At 41.6% G+C, this 21,375-nt stretch overlaps 2 protein-coding genes across 2 annotated transcripts in view; one reads left to right on the top strand and one right to left on the bottom strand.

Moving 5' to 3' along the window:
- Positions 1 to 1,226: 1,226 nt before the first annotated feature.
- Positions 1,227 to 16,633, bottom strand: POLR3K (RNA polymerase III subunit K). The gene is made up of 3 exons (XM_073633027.1): positions 16,414 to 16,633; positions 12,062 to 12,149; positions 1,227 to 1,433 (listed from the first exon to the last, which is right to left on the bottom strand). The coding sequence occupies exons 1-3, from the start codon at positions 16,522 to 16,524 to the stop codon at positions 1,306 to 1,308; spliced, it is 327 nt and encodes a 108-aa protein (XP_073489128.1). The 5' UTR covers positions 16,525 to 16,633; the 3' UTR covers positions 1,227 to 1,305.
- The window catches only part of SNRNP25 (small nuclear ribonucleoprotein U11/U12 subunit 25), a 91,307-nt gene continuing 86,541 nt past the window's right edge, over positions 16,610 to 21,375 (top strand). Inside the window, exons 1-2 of the mRNA XM_073633025.1 lie at positions 16,610 to 16,857; positions 20,812 to 21,003. Coding sequence (XP_073489126.1) covers positions 20,830 to 21,003 — 174 coding nt within the window. The 5' untranslated portion in view covers positions 16,610 to 16,857; positions 20,812 to 20,829. The remainder of the gene's footprint in view (positions 16,858 to 20,811; positions 21,004 to 21,375) is intronic.

Raw genomic sequence — 21,375 nt, 5'->3', positions numbered from 1 at the left:
TTCTGAGCAATAGTACCAATGACACCTCCAGCAAATGTCTGTGTTATCCGGGTTCATTTTATGTAAATCCACAGGGCATCTATACCATCTGGCTAAGATTTTATAGTTTCTTTCCTGATGTTTAGCCGATATTGAAAGTTTACGAGTCGCTATAATTGCCTTTCCCCACATTTCCCTAGGAAATTCTATTCCAATCTCTAATTCCCACTTTTTAACATATGGTAATATCTATCTATTGTTTTCTGAAATTAAATATTTATAAATTTTAGATAAGGCATGGGTGGGTCTTAGTTCTTGCAAAAAAAATTTTTCTAAGTTTGTCAGGGGCCTATCTATTATGGATTCTTTTGTTAAAGACTCTATATACCGCTGGAACAGACCATACTGCATCCATTTATTTTTGTGTTCTACCCCCAGCTTTTCCAATGGGAGCAGTTTGTTTTCTTCCATCGTTTCTATTATCCTAGTGTCCCCACTTCTTTTCCATTTGAGAAATGTTTTAGCTTCAAGTGTCAGTGGAAACTCTGGATTGCTAAATAGTGGGGTCATTGGGCCTCTATAGGTAGATCCACTCCCTCTTTTTATCATATTATCCCAAGCTTTTAATGTTGCTACCACTAGGGAGGGCATCTCCCTCTCCGGTGGTCTTTGTGCTTTTTTAATCCAAGGAAGGGACTTTAGCTTAAGAGTTGTAATATCCTCTTCAAGCTTCACCCACTGTTTATTAACTCTGTTGTGAGACCAGTCTACTATTCTGGTTATCATTATTGCTCTAAGGTATATATCTATATCCGGGAGGGCGAGGCCCCCATCTTCTTTTGTTTTATTTAACACCGTTCTTTTAATTCTGGGTGTCTTGCCTCCCCAGACAAATTTTCCTATTGATCTATGCAATTTATCCAGAGTATTTGTTGAGGGGAAAAATGGGTATTGTTTGAAGGACATATAATATTTTGGGCAGTATATCCATCTTTACTATACTTATTCTACCTATCCAGGAGAACATTCCCTTTTCATATTGCTGTAACGTTCTCGCAATTTTTTGCACCATTGGGACGTAGTTATACTCCTGTAACTTATCTAGATCAGTAGGGATATAGATACCCAAGTATTTAATTACTTTAGTAGTTTTAATGAATGAGCCTTCAATGTATGTGTTTTTAGAATTTTGAACTAGTACACCATACTTTTACTGTGTCAAACAGATATATATAAAATAAGCATGCTTAAAATAAACAAAAATAAGCTTTATTGCTCTTTATGGAGTTAATTATTAAATACAAGTAAGTAACTGGAAATGACAATTTAATCTCTCCACCTATGCCCACACTGTAAATTGCAGCATTTATAAAATGTAGTCATTGGCTCGTCAGCTGAACGGGTCTGAAGCTGCATGAAATAGGCACGTGGATGCTCACATTTTGGACAGGTTTCTGAAATTGTATAAAAAAGAAAATAGATTAGCACGAAGAACATTATCTTGTAATCCTTCTCCAATACACCATGAAAAAAGAAAATAATTTTTTGCAAATTGGAAAAGTGTGGACTGTGCACAACTGCTATGCCTATATGAACAACTGAAGCTCTGTCTGGGAAAGCTATAATATGAATGTCAAAAATGTGTAACTTCTCAACATGAAAGGCAGGCATGAAAACCTAAACTTATTATAACCTCAATAAAATAAATATACATTTACAAGAACACCTTTGAATGAATAATCAGTGATATTTGCATGTGCTTTGTAGGTTAGCTTTAAGTTAGACTTTCCCAGCAGCAAAGACTTACCAGATTTTCACTTCTCTTCTGGGGTTACAAGTCCCAAGAGCCATAGAAAGCACAAGACTATGGACTCCCCGTGTGACAGTGCTGTCACAGGGAGGGAGTCACATGTTTCCCCTATAACTGGAATGGGCAGGTTACAGGATGGACAGTGTGTAGATTTTTGAAGAAGTTTATGCCCATTTCACCACATGGAGGGATGAGGTTAGAGGTCAGATTGGTTGAACTGTATTATTCAGCATAAGGACTGAACTGTTCCATAATGACAGAATAGGTAGCAAGAGAGCCAAACGAAGAGGCTGTTTAAACTGAGATCCACAAACCATCTCATTTGTGATTAGGTAGTCTTAGGTATTTCCTGCAGCTCTTTAATGTAGAATGAACAGATGTTACAAACTTGATTGCTTTAACTCCAGTTGCAAATTTTTTTCTACATCAGACACCCAATTTTGGCTCGAGGGCAAGGCATCAGACTCTCCCCCCCCCCACCATATACACACACACACACACACTGATAGGGTAAAATCAGTGTTGAACATGTCACCATTGTCCTAGGTAAATATACACTATATTGTCAAAATATTGAGACACCTGCCTTTACACGCACATGAACTTTTTTTGTTTTGTTTTTTTAAACATTTTTTATTTACCAGGCAAGAAAAGCAACATAAATCAACTTCCATACAAGAATCAAGAATGTGTGTACATAAAAAGTCAATAAGCAAGGGTGGGAGTACAGGTACTCTTCAAGAGAAAGGTATAGAAAAACAGGATTTTTATAACAGCTTACCTGTAAAATCCTTTTCTTTGAAGTACATCAGGGGACGCAGAGTCATAGTAGTTACTATGTGGGTTATAGGCCACCTTCAGGTGATGGACACTGGCACGCCTTAAGACAAAAAGTGCATATCCTATATAACCACTCCCACTACTGGGAGTACCTCAGTTTAGTAGCAAAGCAATACACGTGTATACAAAAGAAGGGAGGGACCTCTGTGTCTTGTGATGTACTTCAAAGAAAAGAATTTTACAGGTAAGCTGTTAAAAAAATCCTATTTTCTTATCGTACATCACGGGACACAGAGCCATAGTAGTTACTATGTGGGATATCCCATAGCAATGCCAACTGAAGGGAGGGAGACACAACAAAAGTAGGGCACTAAGAGACTAGAGGACTTATACTACAATACACTGCACCCAAAGGCAATATCCTCATGACCTTTTACATCTACTTGATAGAATCTGGTAAATGTATGGACTGAAGACCAAGTTGTGGCCTTGCAGATCTGAGCCATGGAGGCTTGCTGCCCAAGAAGCATTAACAGCCCTGGTGGAGTGCGCTTTAATATGAAAAGGAGGAATTTTCCTTTTTAAACCATAAGCTTGAACAATCACTTGACAAATCCATTTAGAAAAAGTAGATTTTGACGCTGCCTGTCCTCTTTTAGGACCGTCTGGCAACACAAATAAAACATCTGTTTTACGAATCTGAGCGGTCACTTTCAAATATACCTTGACAGCTCTCACCACATCAAGAGAATGTAGTGACTTTTCCACAGAACGAGGTTCCGGAAAAAATGAAGGCAGAACAATATCCTGGTTTAAATGAAAACCTGACACTACCTTCGGTAGGAAATTAGGATGAGGCCGCAATACAACCTTATCCTTATGAATAATCAGATATGGCTCTTTACAAGAACGAGCAGCCAACTCTGATACTCTTCTTGCAGAAGATATGGCAACCAAGAAAATTATTTTCCTCGTCAAGAGGACCAAGGGAATATCTCAAATTGGCTCAAAAGGCTGTTTTTGTAAAGCCGACAGGACTAAATTTAAGTCCCAAGGGTTCAGGGGTGACCTAACTGGGGGATTAATCCGTGTTACCCCCCTGAATAAAGTTACGAACCAGAGAGTGTGAAGCAAGTGGTTGTTGAAAAAATACAGATAAGGCTGACACCTGGCCCTTGATAGTACTCAAGGCCAGCTTAATTTCTAATTCCGTCTGTAGGAGTTCAAGGATCCTATCTACGACATATTTCCTGGGGTGCCAACCCCTGGATTCACACGGGGAGACATATGCCTTCCAGACTCTATAGTATATGACTCTGGAAGCCGGCTTCCTAGCTTTAACCAAAGTAGAAACTATTGAAGCTGACAGCCCACGGTCTTTTAGAATGTGGGTCTCGATAGCCAAACCGTTAAATTTAGCGTTTGTAAGGTAGGATGGAATACCGGACCTTGCAAGAGAAGGTCTGGCCACAGTGGTAGGGTCCAAGGGTCCCCTACCGCCATTTTTATGATCTCAGCAAACCAAGATCTCCTGGGCCACCAGAATCACCTCCTTTCCTTCTTGCTTAATCCTGCGAAGAAGACGCGGAAGCAACAGAACAGGAGGGAACGCATAGATCAGTGAAAACTGATCCCACTGAAAGACCAAGGCATCTGTTCTGTATGCCATTGGATCCCTTGTCCTTGACACAAAGTTGTCGATCTTGTTGTTGAACCTGGACGCAAACAGATCCACGTCCGGAACTCCCCATTTTCGACATATTGACATAAAGATGTCGGGATGAAGGGACCATTCTACCGGGAACAATTGTTGGCGACTTAAGTAGTTCTCCTGCCAATTCTCTATCCCTGGAATGAAAATTGCTGATAGGCAAAGAATGTTGTTTTCTGCCCAAGAAAGAATATGATTCACCTCTTTCTGGGCCGCACGACTTCTCGTGCCCCCTTGGTGATTGATATAGGCCACCGCTGTGGCATTGTCAGATTGGATTCTGACAGGATAATTCCGTAGTCTGAACGTCCAGGCCTCTAGGACAAGGCGTACTGCCCGAATCGCTAGAATATTTATGGGCAAGGTCATCTCTGATTTGGACCATTTCCCTTGGACAGACGCTTCTTCCAGGACTGCTCCCCAGCCCAGAAGGCTGGCATCTGTTACCACCTTCCAGGTAACTGGTAGAAAGAATTTCCCTTTTTGAAGATTCTTGGATATCAACCACCAATTGAGGCTCTGACGCACATTGGTAATAAACGCATTGGGAAGGTCTTGGACCTTCTTGTTCCAAGTTGACAGGATACTGTTTTGCAGCAGTCTTGAATGAAACTGCGCATAAGGAAGGGCCTCGAAAGAAGCCACCATCTTCCCTAACAATTTCATGCAAAGTCGAATAGAAGGATTCTTCTTTGTTTTGACCAACTGGGGCAAAAACACCCTCTTCTGAGATGTATCTATGATCAGCCCTAAGTACTGCAATCTCCTTGATGGTTTTAAGGAGGATTTCTCTAGGTTGAGAATCCAGCCTAGGTATTTCAGGTAGCTGACTGCGGTGACCAAAAAGTTTGCTTTAAGCGGGCTACCGATTGATCTATCAAGAGTAGATCGCCTAAGTAGGCTAGTATTGTTACACCTTGAGCTCTTAGCCTGGCTAAAGGAGGAGCCAGGACCTTTGTATATACTTGAGGTGCAGTAGCTAGACCGAAAGGCAGAGCTACAAACTGGAAATGAAGATCTTCCAACTCGAAGCGTAGAAATTTCTGGTGAGCGGGGAAAATCGGCACATGGAGATAAGCATCCTTGATGTCGATTGATGCCAGAAGTTCTCCCCCCTGTAGGATGGAGAATACTGATCGGATTGACTCCATGCGAAAAGAACAGATATTCAAAAACCAGTTTAGAGCTTTGAGATCTAAAATGGGTCTGACATCCCCGTTTGGTTTTGGAACCATGAACAGGTTTGAATAAAACCCCAAACCTTGCTCTTCCAATGGGACCACCGATCTCACTCTTTGAGACAAGAGATGATCCAAAGCTAGAAAGATAGAGACTTCTTTTTCACTGGATCTCTGGGAACGTTTGATCTGAGAAAACGAGGAGACGGGAACTCTCGGAACTCTAGTTTGTAACCTAGAGAAATTGAGGAAGCCACCCATCTGTCTTGACATTGTTCCTGCCAGACCTTTGAAAACTGTAGAAGTCTTCCCCCTACTCGAAAGACTGGGGGCGCCTCTTCATACGGAGGCTTTAGTATTCTGTTTTGTGGGTTTCTTCCCCCAGTTCCTTTTTTGGCCCTGGGACTAACCCTGAGGTTTACCTCTTGAACCTGGCGGTGAAGGCCGTTGTGACTGCCTGGAGGCTGATGCCCCTGGCACTGGGAAAGAAGCACGTTTAAAAGAAAAATTCTTAAAGTTCTTCTTAACCAGTAAAAGGGAATTTTTCCCATTAGAAATTCTTTGGATATACTTATCCAGATTGTCTCCAAATAACCGTTCACCGTGAAATGGGAAACTGGCCAAGAACTTTTTGCATGGCGCTTCGGCTGACCAATTTTTCAACCATAGGATTCTACACACATGTACCAGCCCTAGCATGAGCCGCGAGGCCTGCAAAATAGAATCTTTCATAGCTTCTACTGTAAAACATAACGCTTCTGATATTCCAACCAAATCCTGGGCCTGCTGATCAGGAATAACTTTAAGTACCTCTATAAACTGGTCCTTTAAGGACTGAGATACACCGATCGCTGCCAGCGCAGGTTGGACAACTGAACCTGCGAGCGAAATATATAGTTTTTAAAAAGAAACTCCAACTACTTATCCGTTGGATCCTTTAGCATATGAGGATTGTCTACTGGACAAGTCAAGTTTTACAGAGGATATAGCAGCGTCAATTGCTGGAATTCCCCATTTCTTAAAAAACTCTTCCTAGGATAAAATATTGAAAACTTTTTCGGAGGAAAAAACTGTTTATCTGGGTGCTCCCATTCAGAATACATTAGCTTCCTTAGCCATGAATGGATAGGAAACTAATGAATAAATTGGGGAGGCTTTAGTGAACCCAAACCAGAAGTGGGCTCATCGACTGACTGCGTTATTGGCAGTAAAAATGTGGAGCAGACCAATTCAGTGAGAGACTGTACCAACAATCTTTCCTGCGAACCTGACACTTCTGTATCATGTTCTTCGGGAGAGGAAACTTCAGCCTCTTCCTGGTCCTTTGAAAGAAATTCGTCATCTCTTGCTCCTTGTTCCTCAGCAATATGGTTTGGAGCAATGGACGGGGACCTGCTGCGCTTAGTTCCACTCTGGGATGCAATTAAAGCATCAATTTTTTGCTCCAAGCTTAAAATGGTTGAAGAAAAAACCTCCTTAGTAATATACACAGGGGCTGCAGTGTTAAGAGCAGCTGCAACACTTGCCCCTCCTGATGGCTCACTCCTCCAGTGGAGCTCAGCACAGCATATGTTTACTTGTGACCAACACCTTAAACACTGGCGAAAAAACTGAGGTACTCCCAGTAGTGGGAGGGGTTATATAGGGAGTGCACTTTTTGTCTTAGGGTGTGCCAGTGTCCATCACCTGAAGGTGGCCTATAACCCACATAGTAACTACTATGGCTCTGCGTCCCGTGATGTACGATAAGAAAAAACATTTACAGTACATTAATAACCAAAATATTCAACCCCTATACCTCCTACAGCCACCCATAAGCTGTTCAGCCTGGTATAAACATTTTAAAATCCCCCCCCCCTCTCTAACTGGAGAGAAATCTCACCAAAACAAAACACGCTCATGAACTTTATTGGCATCCCAGTCTTAGTCTGTAGGATTCAATTTGGAGTTGGCCCACCCTTTGCAGCTATAACAGCTTCACCTCTTCTGGGAAGGTTGCCCACAAGGTTTAGGAGTGTGTCTATGGGAGGTCAGGCACTGATGTGGACAAGAAGGCCTGGCTTGCAGTCTCCACTCCAATTCATCCTACAAGCGTTCTATCGGGTTGAGGTCAGGACTGCAGGCCAGTCAAGTTCCTCCATCCCAAATTCGCTGATCCATGTCTAAACCCAAATCTTGTGGACACCCTTCCCTGAAGAGTTGAAGCTGTTATAGCTGCAAAGGGTGGGCCAACTTAATATTGAACTCTATGGACCAAGACTGGGATGCCATTAAAGTTCATGTGCGTGTAAAGGCAGGTGTTATCTATACAGTTGTGCTCATAAGTTTACATACCCTGACAGAATTTATGATTTCTTGGCCATTTTTCAGAGAATATGAATGATAACACAAAAACATTTCTTTCACTCATGGTTAGTGTTTGGCTGAAGCCATTCATTATCAAATCAACTGTGTTTACTTTTTTTAAATCAGAATGGCAACAGGAACTACCCAAATTACCCTGATCAAAAGTTTATATACCCTGGCGATTTTGGCCTAATAACATGCACACAAGTTGACACAAAGGGGTTTGAATGGCTATTAAAGGTAACCATCCTCACCTGTGATCTGTTTGCTTGTAATTAGTGTGTGTGTATAAAAGGTAAATGAGTTTCTGGACTCCTAACAGACCCTTGCATCTTTCATCCAGTGCTGCACTGACGTTTCTGGATTCATGGGGAAAGCAAAAGAATTTTCAAAGGATCTGTGGGCGAAGGTAGTTGAACTGTATAAAACAGGAAAGGGATGTAAAAAGACATCCAAGGAATTGAGAATGCCAATCAGCAGTGTTCAAACTCTAATCAAGAAGTGGAAAATGAGGGGTTCTGTTGAAACCAAACCACGATCAGGTAGACCAACTAAAATTTCAGCCACAACTGCCAGGAAAATTGTTTGGGATGCAAAGAAAAACCCACAAATAACTTCAGGTGAAATACAGGACTCTCTGAAAACAGGTGGTGTGGCCGTTTTAAGATGCACAATAAGGAGACACTTGAAAAATGGGCTGCATAGTTGAGTCGCCAGAAGAAAGCCATTACTATGCAAATGCCACAAAGTATCCAGCTTACGATACACCAAAAAGCACAGAGACAAGCCTCAAACCTTCTGGCACAAAGTCATTTGGAGTGATGAGACCAAAATTTAGCTTTTTGGCCACAACCATAAACGCTACATTTGGAGAGGAGTCAACAAAGCCTATGATGAAAGGTACGGAGGTGGATCGCTGATGTTTTGGGGATGTATGAGCTACAAAGGCACGGAAAATTTGGTCAAAATTGTTGGCAAGATGAATGCAGTTTGTTATCAAAAAATACTGGAGGAACATTTGCAGTCATCAGCCAGGAAGCTGCGCATGGGACGTACTTGGACATTCCAACATGACAATGATCCAAAATACAAGCCCAAGTCGACCTGTCATTGGCTACAGCAGAATAAAGTGAAGGTTCTGGAATGGCCATCTCAGTCTCCTGACCTGAATATCGTTGAGCCACTCTGTGGAGGTCTCAAACATGCAGTTCATGCAAGAAAGCCAAAGAATTTACAGGAACTGGAGGCTTTTTGCCAAGAGGAATGGGCAGCTTTACCATCTGAGAAGATAAAGAGCCCCATCCACAAATATCACAAAAGACTTCAAGCTGTCATTGATGTTAAAGGGGGCAATACACGGTATTTAGAACTGGGGTCTGTAAACCTTTGATCAGGGTCATTTGGGTAATTTCTGTTGCCATTATGATTTAAAAAGAGTAAACACAGTTGATTGATAATAAATGGCTTCAGCCAAAAACACTAACCATGAGTGAAAGAAAAGTTTTTGTGTTAATCATATTCTCTGAAAAATCATAAATTCTGCCAGGGTATGTAAACTCATGGGCACAACTAATATATATATATATATACATACATACATATACACACACACACATACATACATACATACACACAGTATCTCACAAAAGTGAGTACACCCCTCACATTTTTGTAAATATTTTATTATATCTTTTCATGTGACAACACTGAAGAAATTACTCTTTGCTACAATGTAAAGTAGCGAGTGCACAGCTTGTATAACTGTGTAAATTGGCTGTTCCCTCAAATAACTCAACACACAGCCATTATTTTCTAAACCGCTGGCAACAAAAGTGAGTACACCCCTAAGTGAAGATGTCCAAATTGGGCCCAAAGTGTCAATATTTTGTGTGGCCACCATTATTTTCCAGCACTATCGTAGCCTCCCTGGCGGTATAATTATGTCAGTTTTGTGCGTCTCAAAGCGGTACAATTGTTTTGCATTGGAAATTTGGCGTTTTATATTGTAGGCCTGTAATTCTTAGTAATAAGACACTTAGATCTGTCCAAACAAGCGTCTAGTAGATATCCCGGTATGGTTTGAAACACAAAATCATAAATGATAATATAATAAATAACAATAAAAAATAATAATATAATAACAATAAAATAAATTTCCCCACGATTCACTATCGCTCAATTCTGCAAGTGTTCTAATTTACTATCGCTGTTTTCTAGCTGGTCTAAAACAACTTTTGACATAAAGGGACACTTTTTGGTTGCTATGGACAATCTCACGTTTCCAGGCAGAAAGAACAGTATATATAATATAAAACTGCATGCAGGGCAATGGACAAAGCACTGGGGACAAAAGGGATGTGAAATGATTTCATACAGTAATGTAATCTGTAAGATTGCGTCGCGACACTCACAGGGAACAGAGCCAGGCACACAGAGGCATTGGGCAGAGGACAGAGCTCGCAGACACAGCGGGGGGACATCGCAGGATCCTGAGGACAAGGTAAGTACACTGCACCAGGATCCTGCAATGCAATCCCGAGTGTAGCTCAGGGTTACCGCTAATAGTACTGAAATTTAACCCCGAGCCACACTCGGGAAAACAGCCAGGGAGGTTAACCCTCTTGGGCATGGAGTTCATCAGAGCTTCACAGGTTTCCACTGGAGTCCTCTTCCACTCCTCCATGACGACATTACGAAGCTGGTGGATGTTAGACACCTTGCGCTCCTTCACCTTCCCTTTGAGGATGCCCCACAGATGCTCAATAGGGTTTAGGTCTGGAGACATGCTTGGCCAGTCCATCACCTTTACCCTCAGCTTCTTTAGCAAGGGAGTGGTCGTCTTGGAGGTGTGTTTGGGGTCATTATGTTGGAATACTGCCCTGCAGCCCAGTCTCTGAAGGGAGGGGATTGTGCTCGGCTTCAGTATGTCACAGTACATGTTGTCATTCATGGTTCCCTCAATGAAATGTAGCTCCCCAGTGCAGGCAGCACTCTTGCAGCCCCAGACAATGATAATCCCACCACCATCTTTGTACTCCTCATCTGGTTGCCGCTACACATGCTTGACATCATCTGAACCAAATAAGTTTATCTTGGTCTCATCAGACCAAAGGACATGGTTCCAGTAATCCATGTCCTTAGTCTGCTTGTCTTCAGCAAACTGTTTGCGGGCTTTTCCATCCGTTTTCGGATTGGGTGACGACGGATTCTACGGTCCGTCATCATCCGATCCCCCATAGGGGAGAGCGGCGCTCTGACAGGTCCGTCGCTGCACAGTGTGCAGAGACAGACCTGTCATCTGCCTGCTCAGCGGGGATCCACGGAGCGATCCCCGCTGAGCAAGCGGATGTTCACGGGGCGGATCATCACGGATCCGTCCCGTGTGAAAGGACCCTGAAACGTTAAAAAGGCCTAAAATGATTTTTAAATATGTGTGCAAAAATGGTTCTGGCAGTGAAAGGGTTAAAAGGACAAGATTACCTTCGGGAACATGATACATGTTCTACCCGTAAGCTTTGTTAGTTAAACTTTTTAAGCTGGCTCCTAGATTCAATGCAAATTTGTCAAGCCTTGCCATCACTGCTATAACCCAGGCTTAAGCCGGGTACATACGATCATATTATAGGATGAAATTTCATCTATTTTTTGTATGCGGCTAGTTTCATATCAAAAGTGAAGAGGTTACTCAACATACGAAAATTCTCATACGACAGAATTCAACTGCAGAAGTGATGTAATATGTTGAATTGTTTTGTATGTGTTCTTTCTTTTCTGAGCATGCGTAGTCTTGCTCTTACGATTTTTTTCGGAAGTAAAACGCTCTAATTAAACGAAAAATTGGACGTTGTGTTCACATCCGATAAAAATTTTAGAGCCTGAACATCCAGTTTTTGTCGTCCGAAAATTCGGAATCGGCTGTCAAAAGCACCATACTAATGATCAGAAAATCGGCAGATCGTTGATCAAATGAAATTTTACTTCTGATTTTCCGATTGTGTGTACAGGCCTTAAGACCTAACAAAACAAAAACAGAATTGTCCAGAACACCCATCATTAGGAAAAGAAAAGAACTGAAGAAATGGGGTTAGGGTATGATTTTTAATTATCTCTGACCTATAAGGAAGCAGGAGCAATCTCATGACCTGCACTGTCCTTTATGAGGCCTTGTAAATCAAGTAATTTATACTAAATTTATAAATGAAACCTATTTAAGCACAAAGATAAAAGAACCATTAATATCATACAATTATTACTAACCTGCAGTTGAATCAACATTTTCCCATGCTGCAGAGCCTCCCAAAACATCATCAACCTCCTTGAGTTTGGGATACTTTCTGCTAGTGACCTGAGATGAAATAAGCAAAGAAACAATAAATATGTAGAATAAACAATGCATACTTTGCCAGTTCACACAGGGGCAGCTTTAAAGTCATCCGACTCTGAAGCCGCCCCACAAAGCGTGACCTCAGCGCGGCTTGCAAACTACTTCTTGAATAGAAGTCAATGCAAGTCGCCCCAAAGTAGTGCAGGAACCTTTTTCTAAGTCGGAGCGACTTGAGTTGCTCCTATTAAAACAGTTCCATTGTACTGAATGGAGCGCGACTTGTCACCTGACAGGTCGCCCCTGTGTGACCCGGCACTTACAGTGCTCGTTGGCTGGTTTTTAGTTCTACATACTAAAAGCACAGTTTGTGCTTAGAGAGCTCACACCTTTACCCAGCACTTTAGTCACCTTTCTCTCCTATTTGTCTTCTCCCACAACAAACCATGCATTCAGCTGTATTTATTGGCTGAAATTAAACTTCATTCTTGCAGACAGTCAAAATTTGTAATCATCGACATATATATGATTCTGTGAATGGGTGGTGGAGAAGACAAATGATAGGATTCTGCCACTTATTCTCAGAACGTGATGCATCGTGGGAGAGTGGAAATAAAAGTTTTGTGAAGAGCGGAGAGGGTTAGCGTCGCATTTTTTCTCTGTAGCAGAAGCTGCTGTTAAAGACTAAGTCCACCTTTAACCGGTTCTGGACCGCCCCACGCAGATTTACTGCGGCAGGGCAGCCCTTCTGTGCAAACTCATGTAACTGTGCGTGATTTCGTGCACTGGGTCTGGGGTGCATGCTCTTGCCGCCGGAGACCTGCTTCCGCTGTGATTGGACCCAGCGGGAGCCAATCAGTGGGTCCGGGGATGCCATGTCCGCCGGAACTCGACGATCATTCTCAGGAGAAGCAGAAAGGTGGTCTGTCTATGTAAACAAGGCAGACTGCCATTCTGCCAGAGGGGAAGATGAAGATCTTGTGTTTCTGCTAAGCAGAAACACAGAACTCTGTCTTCCCCCAGTCAAAGCACCTCCCCCCTCAGTTAGAAAGCACTCCCTAGGGACACATTTAACCCTCTGATCGCCCCTGTTGTTAACGCCTTCCCTGCCAGTGTCTTTAGTACAGTGGCAGTGCATTTGTTTTAGCACTGATGACTGTATTAGTGTCACTGGTCCCCAAAAAGTGTCAGTTAGGTGTTCGATTTGTTGCAGTCCGGCTAAAAATCGCTAATCGCCGCAATTACTAGTAAAATAAAAAAATAAATAAAAATTCCAAAAATATAGCCCATAGTTTGTAGACGCTATAACTATAAACCAATTTGTTTTCGCTTATTGGGATTTTTTTTACCAAAAATATGTAGTAGAATACATATTGGCCTAAACTGATGAATAAATTTGATTTTTTTAACTTTTTATTCATAAATAAATAAATAAATAAATAATATTAGCCTGTAGCATTGCACCTTCAATCAGTGGATCCCTGGTGCAATGTCAGGCTCATGCTGACTCTTCCTCCTGCTATGTCTATACTGAGGTATGGACTTTCAGTTGGAGAGCTGGAAGAAGAGCCAATGGACTACGAGTGAGCCAATTACCGCACTCATGTTCTATTGAGAGCTACAAATCCATTTATCTCTGTGGCACTCAGGACTTGTATCTCATTCATTCACAAATCTCTGAACGAATAATGCAGCTTTCTGAATGGAACCCGAATTCAAAAGTGACAGTGGATGCAGGGAGAAGAACACCTGCATGTTGTCACAGGTATGGAAAGTTGGGTAATGGGGTGGGGTTATCATTTGTACCATGTCACACCCTAAATATGGGTTTACAATGTACCATGGTGCACAAGGTGGAATTAGCCTTTGACCCTCACAGTGTCAAAAGATTGCCACTCTTTATCTGGTGGCTGCGGAGGAGACACTGTGGGAATGATCTGCAACAGAAAATAGCCATAGGCAGGTAATGGGATACACATAATTATTATGTGCAATGCTGTATCCCCCTCCCAGCAAATATACTAAACTTTAGCTTCAAATTCTGTTTCATGGCAATCTGAAGCTGGCCATACACTATACAAATTGTACAATCTCTGCACAATCTCCTTCAGACCTACCAAAACCAAACGTAATATGAGAACAAACCCAAACAATCCATTCAATTAATATGAAGTTAGACAAGCCCCTTGCACTGCATAGCTGTTGGTAGAGCTAAAGGAGATTGTACAATCAGATTGTGTAGTGTATAGCCGTGGCCAAAAGCTTTGAGAATGACACAAATATACATTTTCACAAAGTCTGCTGCTTCAGTTTTTTTATGGCAATTTGCATATACTCCAGAATGTTATGAAGAGTGATCTGAATACAATTACTTGCAAAGTCCCTCTTTGTCATGAAAATAAACCTAATCCCATAAAACAAAAAATTCACTGCATTTGTGAAGAAGGCTTCAGGGCGCCCAAGAAAGTCCAGCAAGCACTAGGGCTGTCTCCTACAGTTGATTCATCTGCGGGATTGGGGCACCACCAGTGCAGAGCTTGCTCAGGAATGGCAGCAGGCTGGTGCGAGTACATCTGCATGCACAGTGAGGTGAAGACTTTTTGAAGGATGGCCTGGTGTCAAGAAGGGCAGAAAAGAAGCCACTTCTCTCCAGGAAAAACATCAGGGACAGACTGATATTCTGCAAAAGGTATAGGGATCAGACTGCTGAGGACTGGGGTAAAGTGATTTTCTCTGACGAATCCCCCTATCCGATTGTTTGGGGCATCCGGGAAAAACCATGTCCGGAGAAGAAAAGGTGAACCATCAGTACTGCGTCATGCCAACAGTAAAGCATCCTGAGACCATTCATGTGTGGGGTTGCTTCTCAGCTGGGCTCACTCACAAAATGCTTGAGAATACAGCCATGAAGAATGGCACAAAAACATCCTTCGAGAGCAACTTCTCCCAACCATCCAAGAACAGTTTGGTGATGAACAATGCCTTTGGAGCACCTTGCCATAACAAGGCAAATGTGATAACTATGTGGCTTGGGGAACAAAACATCCAAATTTTGGACCCATGGCCAGGAAACTCCCCTGACCTTTATCCCTTTGAGAACTTGTGGTCAATCCTCAAGAGGCGGTGTACATATAAAAAAAAAAAAAAACACAAATTCTGACAAATGCCAAGCATTGATTATGCAAGCATGGGCTGTCATCAGTCAGGATGTGGCCCAGAAGTTGATTGACAGCATGCCAGGGCGAATTGCAGATTTCTTGAAAAAGAAGGGTCAACGCTGTAAATTTTGACTCTTTGCATAAAGAATGGAATTGTCAATAAAAGCCTTTGACACATATGAAATGCTTGTAATTATACTTCAGTATACAATAGTAACATCTGACAAAAAGATCAAAAAACACTGAAACAGCAAACTTTGTGAAAATTAATATTTGTGTCATTCTCAAAACTTTCGGGCTGTATAATTACTATAGCCATACAATCAGATTGTGTAGTGTATGGTCACCTTAGACTTACAATCAGATTGTGTAGTGTATGGTCACCTTAGACTTACAATCAGATTGTATATTGTATGGTCACCTTAGCCTTACAATCAGATTGTGTAGTGTATGGTCACCTTACAATCAGATTGTGTAGTGTATGGTCACCTTAGACTTACAATCAGATTGTATATTGTATGGTCACCTTAGCCTTACAATCAGATTGTGTAGTGTATGGTCACCTTACAATCAGATTGTATAGTGTATGGTCACCTTAGCCTTACAATCAGATTGTGTAGTGTATGGTCACCTTACAATCAGATTGTATAGTGTATGGTCACCTTAGCCTTACAATCAGATTGTATAGTGTATGGTCACCTTAGCCTTACAATCAGATTGTGTAGTGTATGGTCACCTTACAATCAGATTGTATAGTGTATGGTCACCTTAGCCTTACAATCAGATTGTATAGTGTATGGTCACCTTAGCCTTACAATCAGATTGTGTAGTGTATGGTCACCTTACAATCAGATTGTATAGTGTATGGTCACCTTAGCCTTACAATCAGATTGTATAGTGTATGGTCACCTTAGCCTTACAATCAGATTGTGTAGTGTATGGTCACCTTACAATCAGATTGTATAGTTAGACCTAACGTCTAACACCGCTGTGCAATTTCACTGCGGAACAAAATGTTGTCACCTTTTTACAGGAAGTGAGAAAACAACAGATGGGCAGGAAGAACAGCCAATAAAGCAAGCAGCCACAGAGGTCATGGATATACTCATTAATCTACACTAAAACATTACCTTGCGGTTTATGTTGTGCACATATGGACAGGTATTACAGGCGAATCGGTAACATTTCTGCCCCTCCTCCACGATCAGCACATTTCCACACGTCGGACAGAACAACAACATGCTTAGGGAGCCAGGAGAAATCTCCTTCCGCCATTAACCAGCAAAACGTAGCTTACTTCCGCCACTAGTTGCTAAAGTGACATAACGTCCGTCGGTGGACGAGTTCGGGGTGTAGCAAGATGGCGGCAACGAAACGTCACTTTCGTTACCTATTCTGCGCATGATTGGCTGATAGGAAACACGGAAGTAGTAGTGTGTTTATGTTCCGTGCCGGTTGTGTGGAAAGTGGTGAGGAGATTATAGGACGGCGAGAGATTGGTTACGGGGGAGAACGGTTTGGACGCCCCACTGACCGACTAGCTGTGAGCACTCTGGGGGGAGAGAGAGAGAAAGGTACTGACTGGGTTTACTTCACTTTGTATGTATTGTAGATGGTGATGGGAGCTGGTAAGTAGATGAATACACGGCTGGAACGTGTGTGATGGTGGAGTCCTATCCCTGGCCATGACCTCCACATCTCGTCCTACTTGGTCACAAACAATCATGTAAAATAGAGATAGATTGGGAAAGCATTGGTTTCAATTACCAAATAGCAGTAATATTGTATGTATATGTTAGTGCGCTGGTTTCAACCTTCCACCCTACTAAAGGAATATTAAAATTGGTGCATATAACAAAACTGAAATATAAATAAACAATAAGGTGATAAGTGCTGCACAATCAATATAGTGAATAGATATAAAATAATACACCATAGAATGGGGAGCGCGCATCCCCTAAAATAAATAGTGAATAATGAATTGCCTACTAATGCGAGTCAGGGTCAGTCCTGCGACAAAATGTCCAATCCAATGCCTTTTAGACTTGCTTGTTACTCCATTCAGATTCACAGTTAAATGATGATTCACATGTAAAAATGAAAAGAAACCCATCATTATGCAATGATTCCACTCACATTTGGATCGTAGCTAGAGCGCTTGTGATACAATGGTCAGAGCTTAGACACCGTTCATACAGCATTCACTGTGCTGACGAACACTAGCGATGCCGTCACTGACTCCGCGTTGCGTCACGTGACTTTTTTTTTCTGTTGACGCTATATAAATCCTGTATAATACTTCCTCACCGTTCCCATGATCGTTGAAACTCCATGAGGTGAGATCTTGCATGGAGCCCCAGACCGAGAGAGATTGACGGTTATTTTGTGTTTCTTCCGTTTGTGAATAATCACACTAACTATTGTCACCCTCTAACCAAGCTGCTTGGCGATGGTCTTATAGCCCATTCCAGCCTTGTGTAGGTCTACAATCTTGTCTCTGACATCCTTGGACAATTCTTTGGTCTTGGCCATGGTGGAGAGATTGGAATCTGACTGCTTCTGTGGACAAATGTCTTTTTTTACAGTTAACAAATTGAGATTAGGAGCATTTCTAATCTCAGCACATTACCTGTATAGAACACACCTGGGAGCCAGAAATTTTGCCGATTGATAGGGGATCAAATACTTCTTTCACTCATTAAAATGCAAATCAATTTATAACTTTTTTGAAATGCATTTTTCTGGATATCTTTGTTGTTATTCTGTCTCATTGTTAGGGCCCTTTTACACTGGGGCGGTTTGCAGGCGCTATTGCGCTAATAATAGCGCCTGCAAACCGACCTGAAACAGCCGCTGCTTTGTATCCAGTGTGAAAGCCCCGGGGGCTTTCACACTGGAGCGGTGCGCTGGCAGGACGGGAAAAAATGTCCTGCCAGCAGCATCTTTGGAGCGGTGAAGGAGCGGTGTATTCACCGTTCCTTCCCCGCTCCTGCCCATTGAAATCAATGGGACAGCGCGGCTATACCACCGGCAAAGCCCCTCTGCAGAGACGCCTTGCGGTGGTTTTTAACCCTTTCTCAGCCGCTAGCGGGGGGTAAAACCGCCCCCGCTAGCGGCTGCATACCGACAGTAAAGCGCCACTAACAATAGCGGCGCTTTACTGCCAACGCCGCCCCCGCCCCAGTGTGAAAGGGGCCTTAAACTAAACCGACCATTAAAATTATAGACTGATCATTTCTTTGTCAGTGGGCAAAAGTACAAAATCAGCAGGGGATCAAATGCTTTTTTTTTTTTTTTTTTTCCCTCACTGTACTTTAGAGCAGCTGAGGATGGAATTTAGGAATGAAGCTCCCACTATTCTTATTTAGCAATGCATCACTTTTACTCTAGGAAAATTGTGACCTACACTGTGCAAAAAATAAAAAAATAAATAAAACAAAAGTATAATAGCCAGCACACAGTATAGAATAATATATACAATTATAACTGTGATAAATAAGTGCAGTGCTTCAGTAATGTGCATAAATTGGTACGCGAGTGAAACAAACATAAACACGTGATATGCAAGTCCATTACCCACCAACTGCATGGCCCTTCAGTGACACAAAGAATGCTAATCTCCAACAGGACTACAAATGCTGTGAACACCACATATCCTCCACCACAAATCACTCTGAGGCTTGCCAGAGTGCCTGTGACACTTATAAGAGAAATCAAACACAGCGCTTGGCGTGTAGGATATCCCCCAGCTCAGCAGCCCATGGATTGATGTCTCCCCTCAGGTATAGAGCCAAAAAGATTAGAATTGTGTCGATGTCCCAATATTTATGGACCTGACTGTATATTACTCTCCAGCTCCAGGCATTAATCATGTAAAAAATACCAAATAACACTCCCATAGTGTAAATCTGGTTAAACAGTTCATTAAAGTGGTTGTAAACCCTTACAATCCACTTTTTAGCTCATGCAGGTTTAGGAGATATCTGGGGTAGCTACAGGTAAGCCTTATTATAGGCTTACCAGTAGCTACCCCGGATATCTCCTAAACCTGCATGGTTTAGGAGATATCCCCTTTATCAGCATGTGCCAGCGTCATCAGCACATGCGCACTGAAGCAATGGCTCATTCGTGCCGTTGCTTCAGCTAGTGTGCTGTTACCGGCAGCTCCCACGTGAATGCACGGGAGTGACGTCTTCGCAGCTCCAGCCAATCGCAGCACAAACACACAAATCCCTGTTCTGTCAGGGGAGAGGAGAGACATATCGTTTGTTCCTACTAAGTAGGAACAACGATATGTCTCCTCCCCCCAGTCAGTCATGTCCCCTCACAGTTAGAACACATCTAGGGAACACACCTTTTAACCCCTTGATAGCCCCCTAGTGTTATCCCCTTCCCTACCAGTGACATTTACACAGTAATCGGTGCATATTTATAGCACTGATCACTATATAAATGTCACTGGTCCCAAAAATGTGTCAAAAGTGTCCGATCTGTCCGTCGCAGTACCGCTAAAAATCGCAGATCACTGCCATTACTGGTAAAAAAAGAATAATAAAAATGCCATAAATCTTTCCCATAGTTTGGTTTGCGCAAAAGTTATAGCGTCTACAATCAATATACGCTTATTACGATTTTTTTTTTTTCTTACCTAAAATATGTAGAAGAATATATATTGGCCTAAACCAGGGATATGCAATTAGCGGACATCCAGCTGTTGCAATCTACAAGTCCCATGATGCATAGCAAGACTCTGACAGCCACAAGCATGACACCCAGAGGCGTGATGGGACTTGTAGTTTTGCAACAGCTGGAGGTCCACTAATTGCATATCCTGGCCTAAACTGATGAAGAAATTTGTTTGTTATTTTTTTGTGTTTTTTAATTGTTGGGGATATTTATTATCGCAAAAAGTAAAAAATATTGTTTTTTTTTTTTTCAAAATTGACGCTTTTTTTTTTCTTTGTTTATAGCGCAAAAAATAAAAACCGCAGAGGTGATCAAATAGAAAGCTCTATTTGTTGGGAAAAAAAGAACGCAAATTTTGTTTGGGTACAGCATTGCATGACCGCGCAACTTTCAGTTAAAGTGATGCAGTGCCAAATTGTAAAAAGTGCTTTGGTCAGGAAGGGAGTAACATTTTCTGGGGCTGAAGTGGTTAAGGTAAAATTTCCTTAGACAAAAGAATTAGTGAAAATAAAGGGAATAAATACAATTTTTTTTTAAATCAAGTAATTTTTATTGAAAATTTTCCGTAGAAAACAATACAAACTTTTTCAACAAAAGAAAAACACAGCTGAATTGCACAGAAAAAAAAGAATGTCAACTTGCATAATTTCAGACACTATGAAGTCTTAGAAAAAAAAAGTATAAATACTAATTTTGGAGTAAAGTTTTTTTATTATTTTTTTTTTCTTCCTCTAGCCACAAAGATTATTGCAAGCTGGTGAAATTTACAGTGAAAGAAGTTGACAAAGCAGAATATTATTACATGCAGAATCTTTTTTTTTTTTTTTTTTTTTCTTTTACAGGATTATCATTTTAGAGAAATGGATGGTGATATAAAAATTAAATCAGAATATGACAATTACAGAGACATGCAATCTAATGAGTTTGAACAAGATGCAGAAGAGGAGCTTCCACATGCAGAGGTTGTGGACGTGTTCCAGGAAGGCTTAGCAATGATGGTGCAGGATCCTTTACTATGTGACCTACCAATACAGGTAAACAGTACAAAGACAAATGCCATATCGTCCTTTGTTCAGTTAAAGTCCATTCTTTGTATGCTTGGTCCATCTTAACCCTTTAAGAAGAGATAGTAGTTTTACATTCCTCTCTCCTCTTCCTTCAGTGAAGACATTATCTTGTCTTGTTTTTGTCTGCCAGCCCCTGATCCTTAAGGCCCGTACACACGATACCAAAATCAGAAGTAAAATTTCATCCAAACGATCTGCCGATTTTCGGATCGTTAGTATGGTGCTTTCAACAGCTGATTCTGGTTTTCGTCAGATAATAGCTGGATGTGCACACTATATAATTTTTGTGGTACGTGAACTGAACGTCCTATTTTCGTTTAATTGGTATGGTTTTCATAC

The sequence above is a fragment of the Aquarana catesbeiana genome, linkage group LG06 (genome assembly GCF_042186555.1).
Source record: "Aquarana catesbeiana isolate 2022-GZ linkage group LG06, ASM4218655v1, whole genome shotgun sequence".
NCBI lineage: Eukaryota > Metazoa > Chordata > Amphibia > Anura > Ranidae > Aquarana > Aquarana catesbeiana.
The sequence above is the reverse complement of the archived record's forward strand: the minus strand, read 5'-3'. Positions and strand labels throughout refer to the sequence as shown.

What these genes read in the sequence shown, in the direction of transcription:
- POLR3K (XM_073633027.1), bottom strand. Translation starts at nt 16,524, where the DNA reads ATGTTGTTGTTCTGTCCGACGTGTGGAAATGTGCTGATCGTGGAGGAG. An exon ending in TGCACAACATAAACCGCAAG is followed by an intron (nt 12,150 to 16,413) that starts GTAATGTTTTAG and finishes ATTTCATCTCAG; the next exon opens with GTCACTAGCAGAAAGTATCC. An exon ending in AAATGTTGATTCAACTGCAG is followed by an intron (nt 1,434 to 12,061) that starts GTTAGTAATAAT and finishes ATACAATTTCAG; the next exon opens with AAACCTGTCCAAAATGTGAG.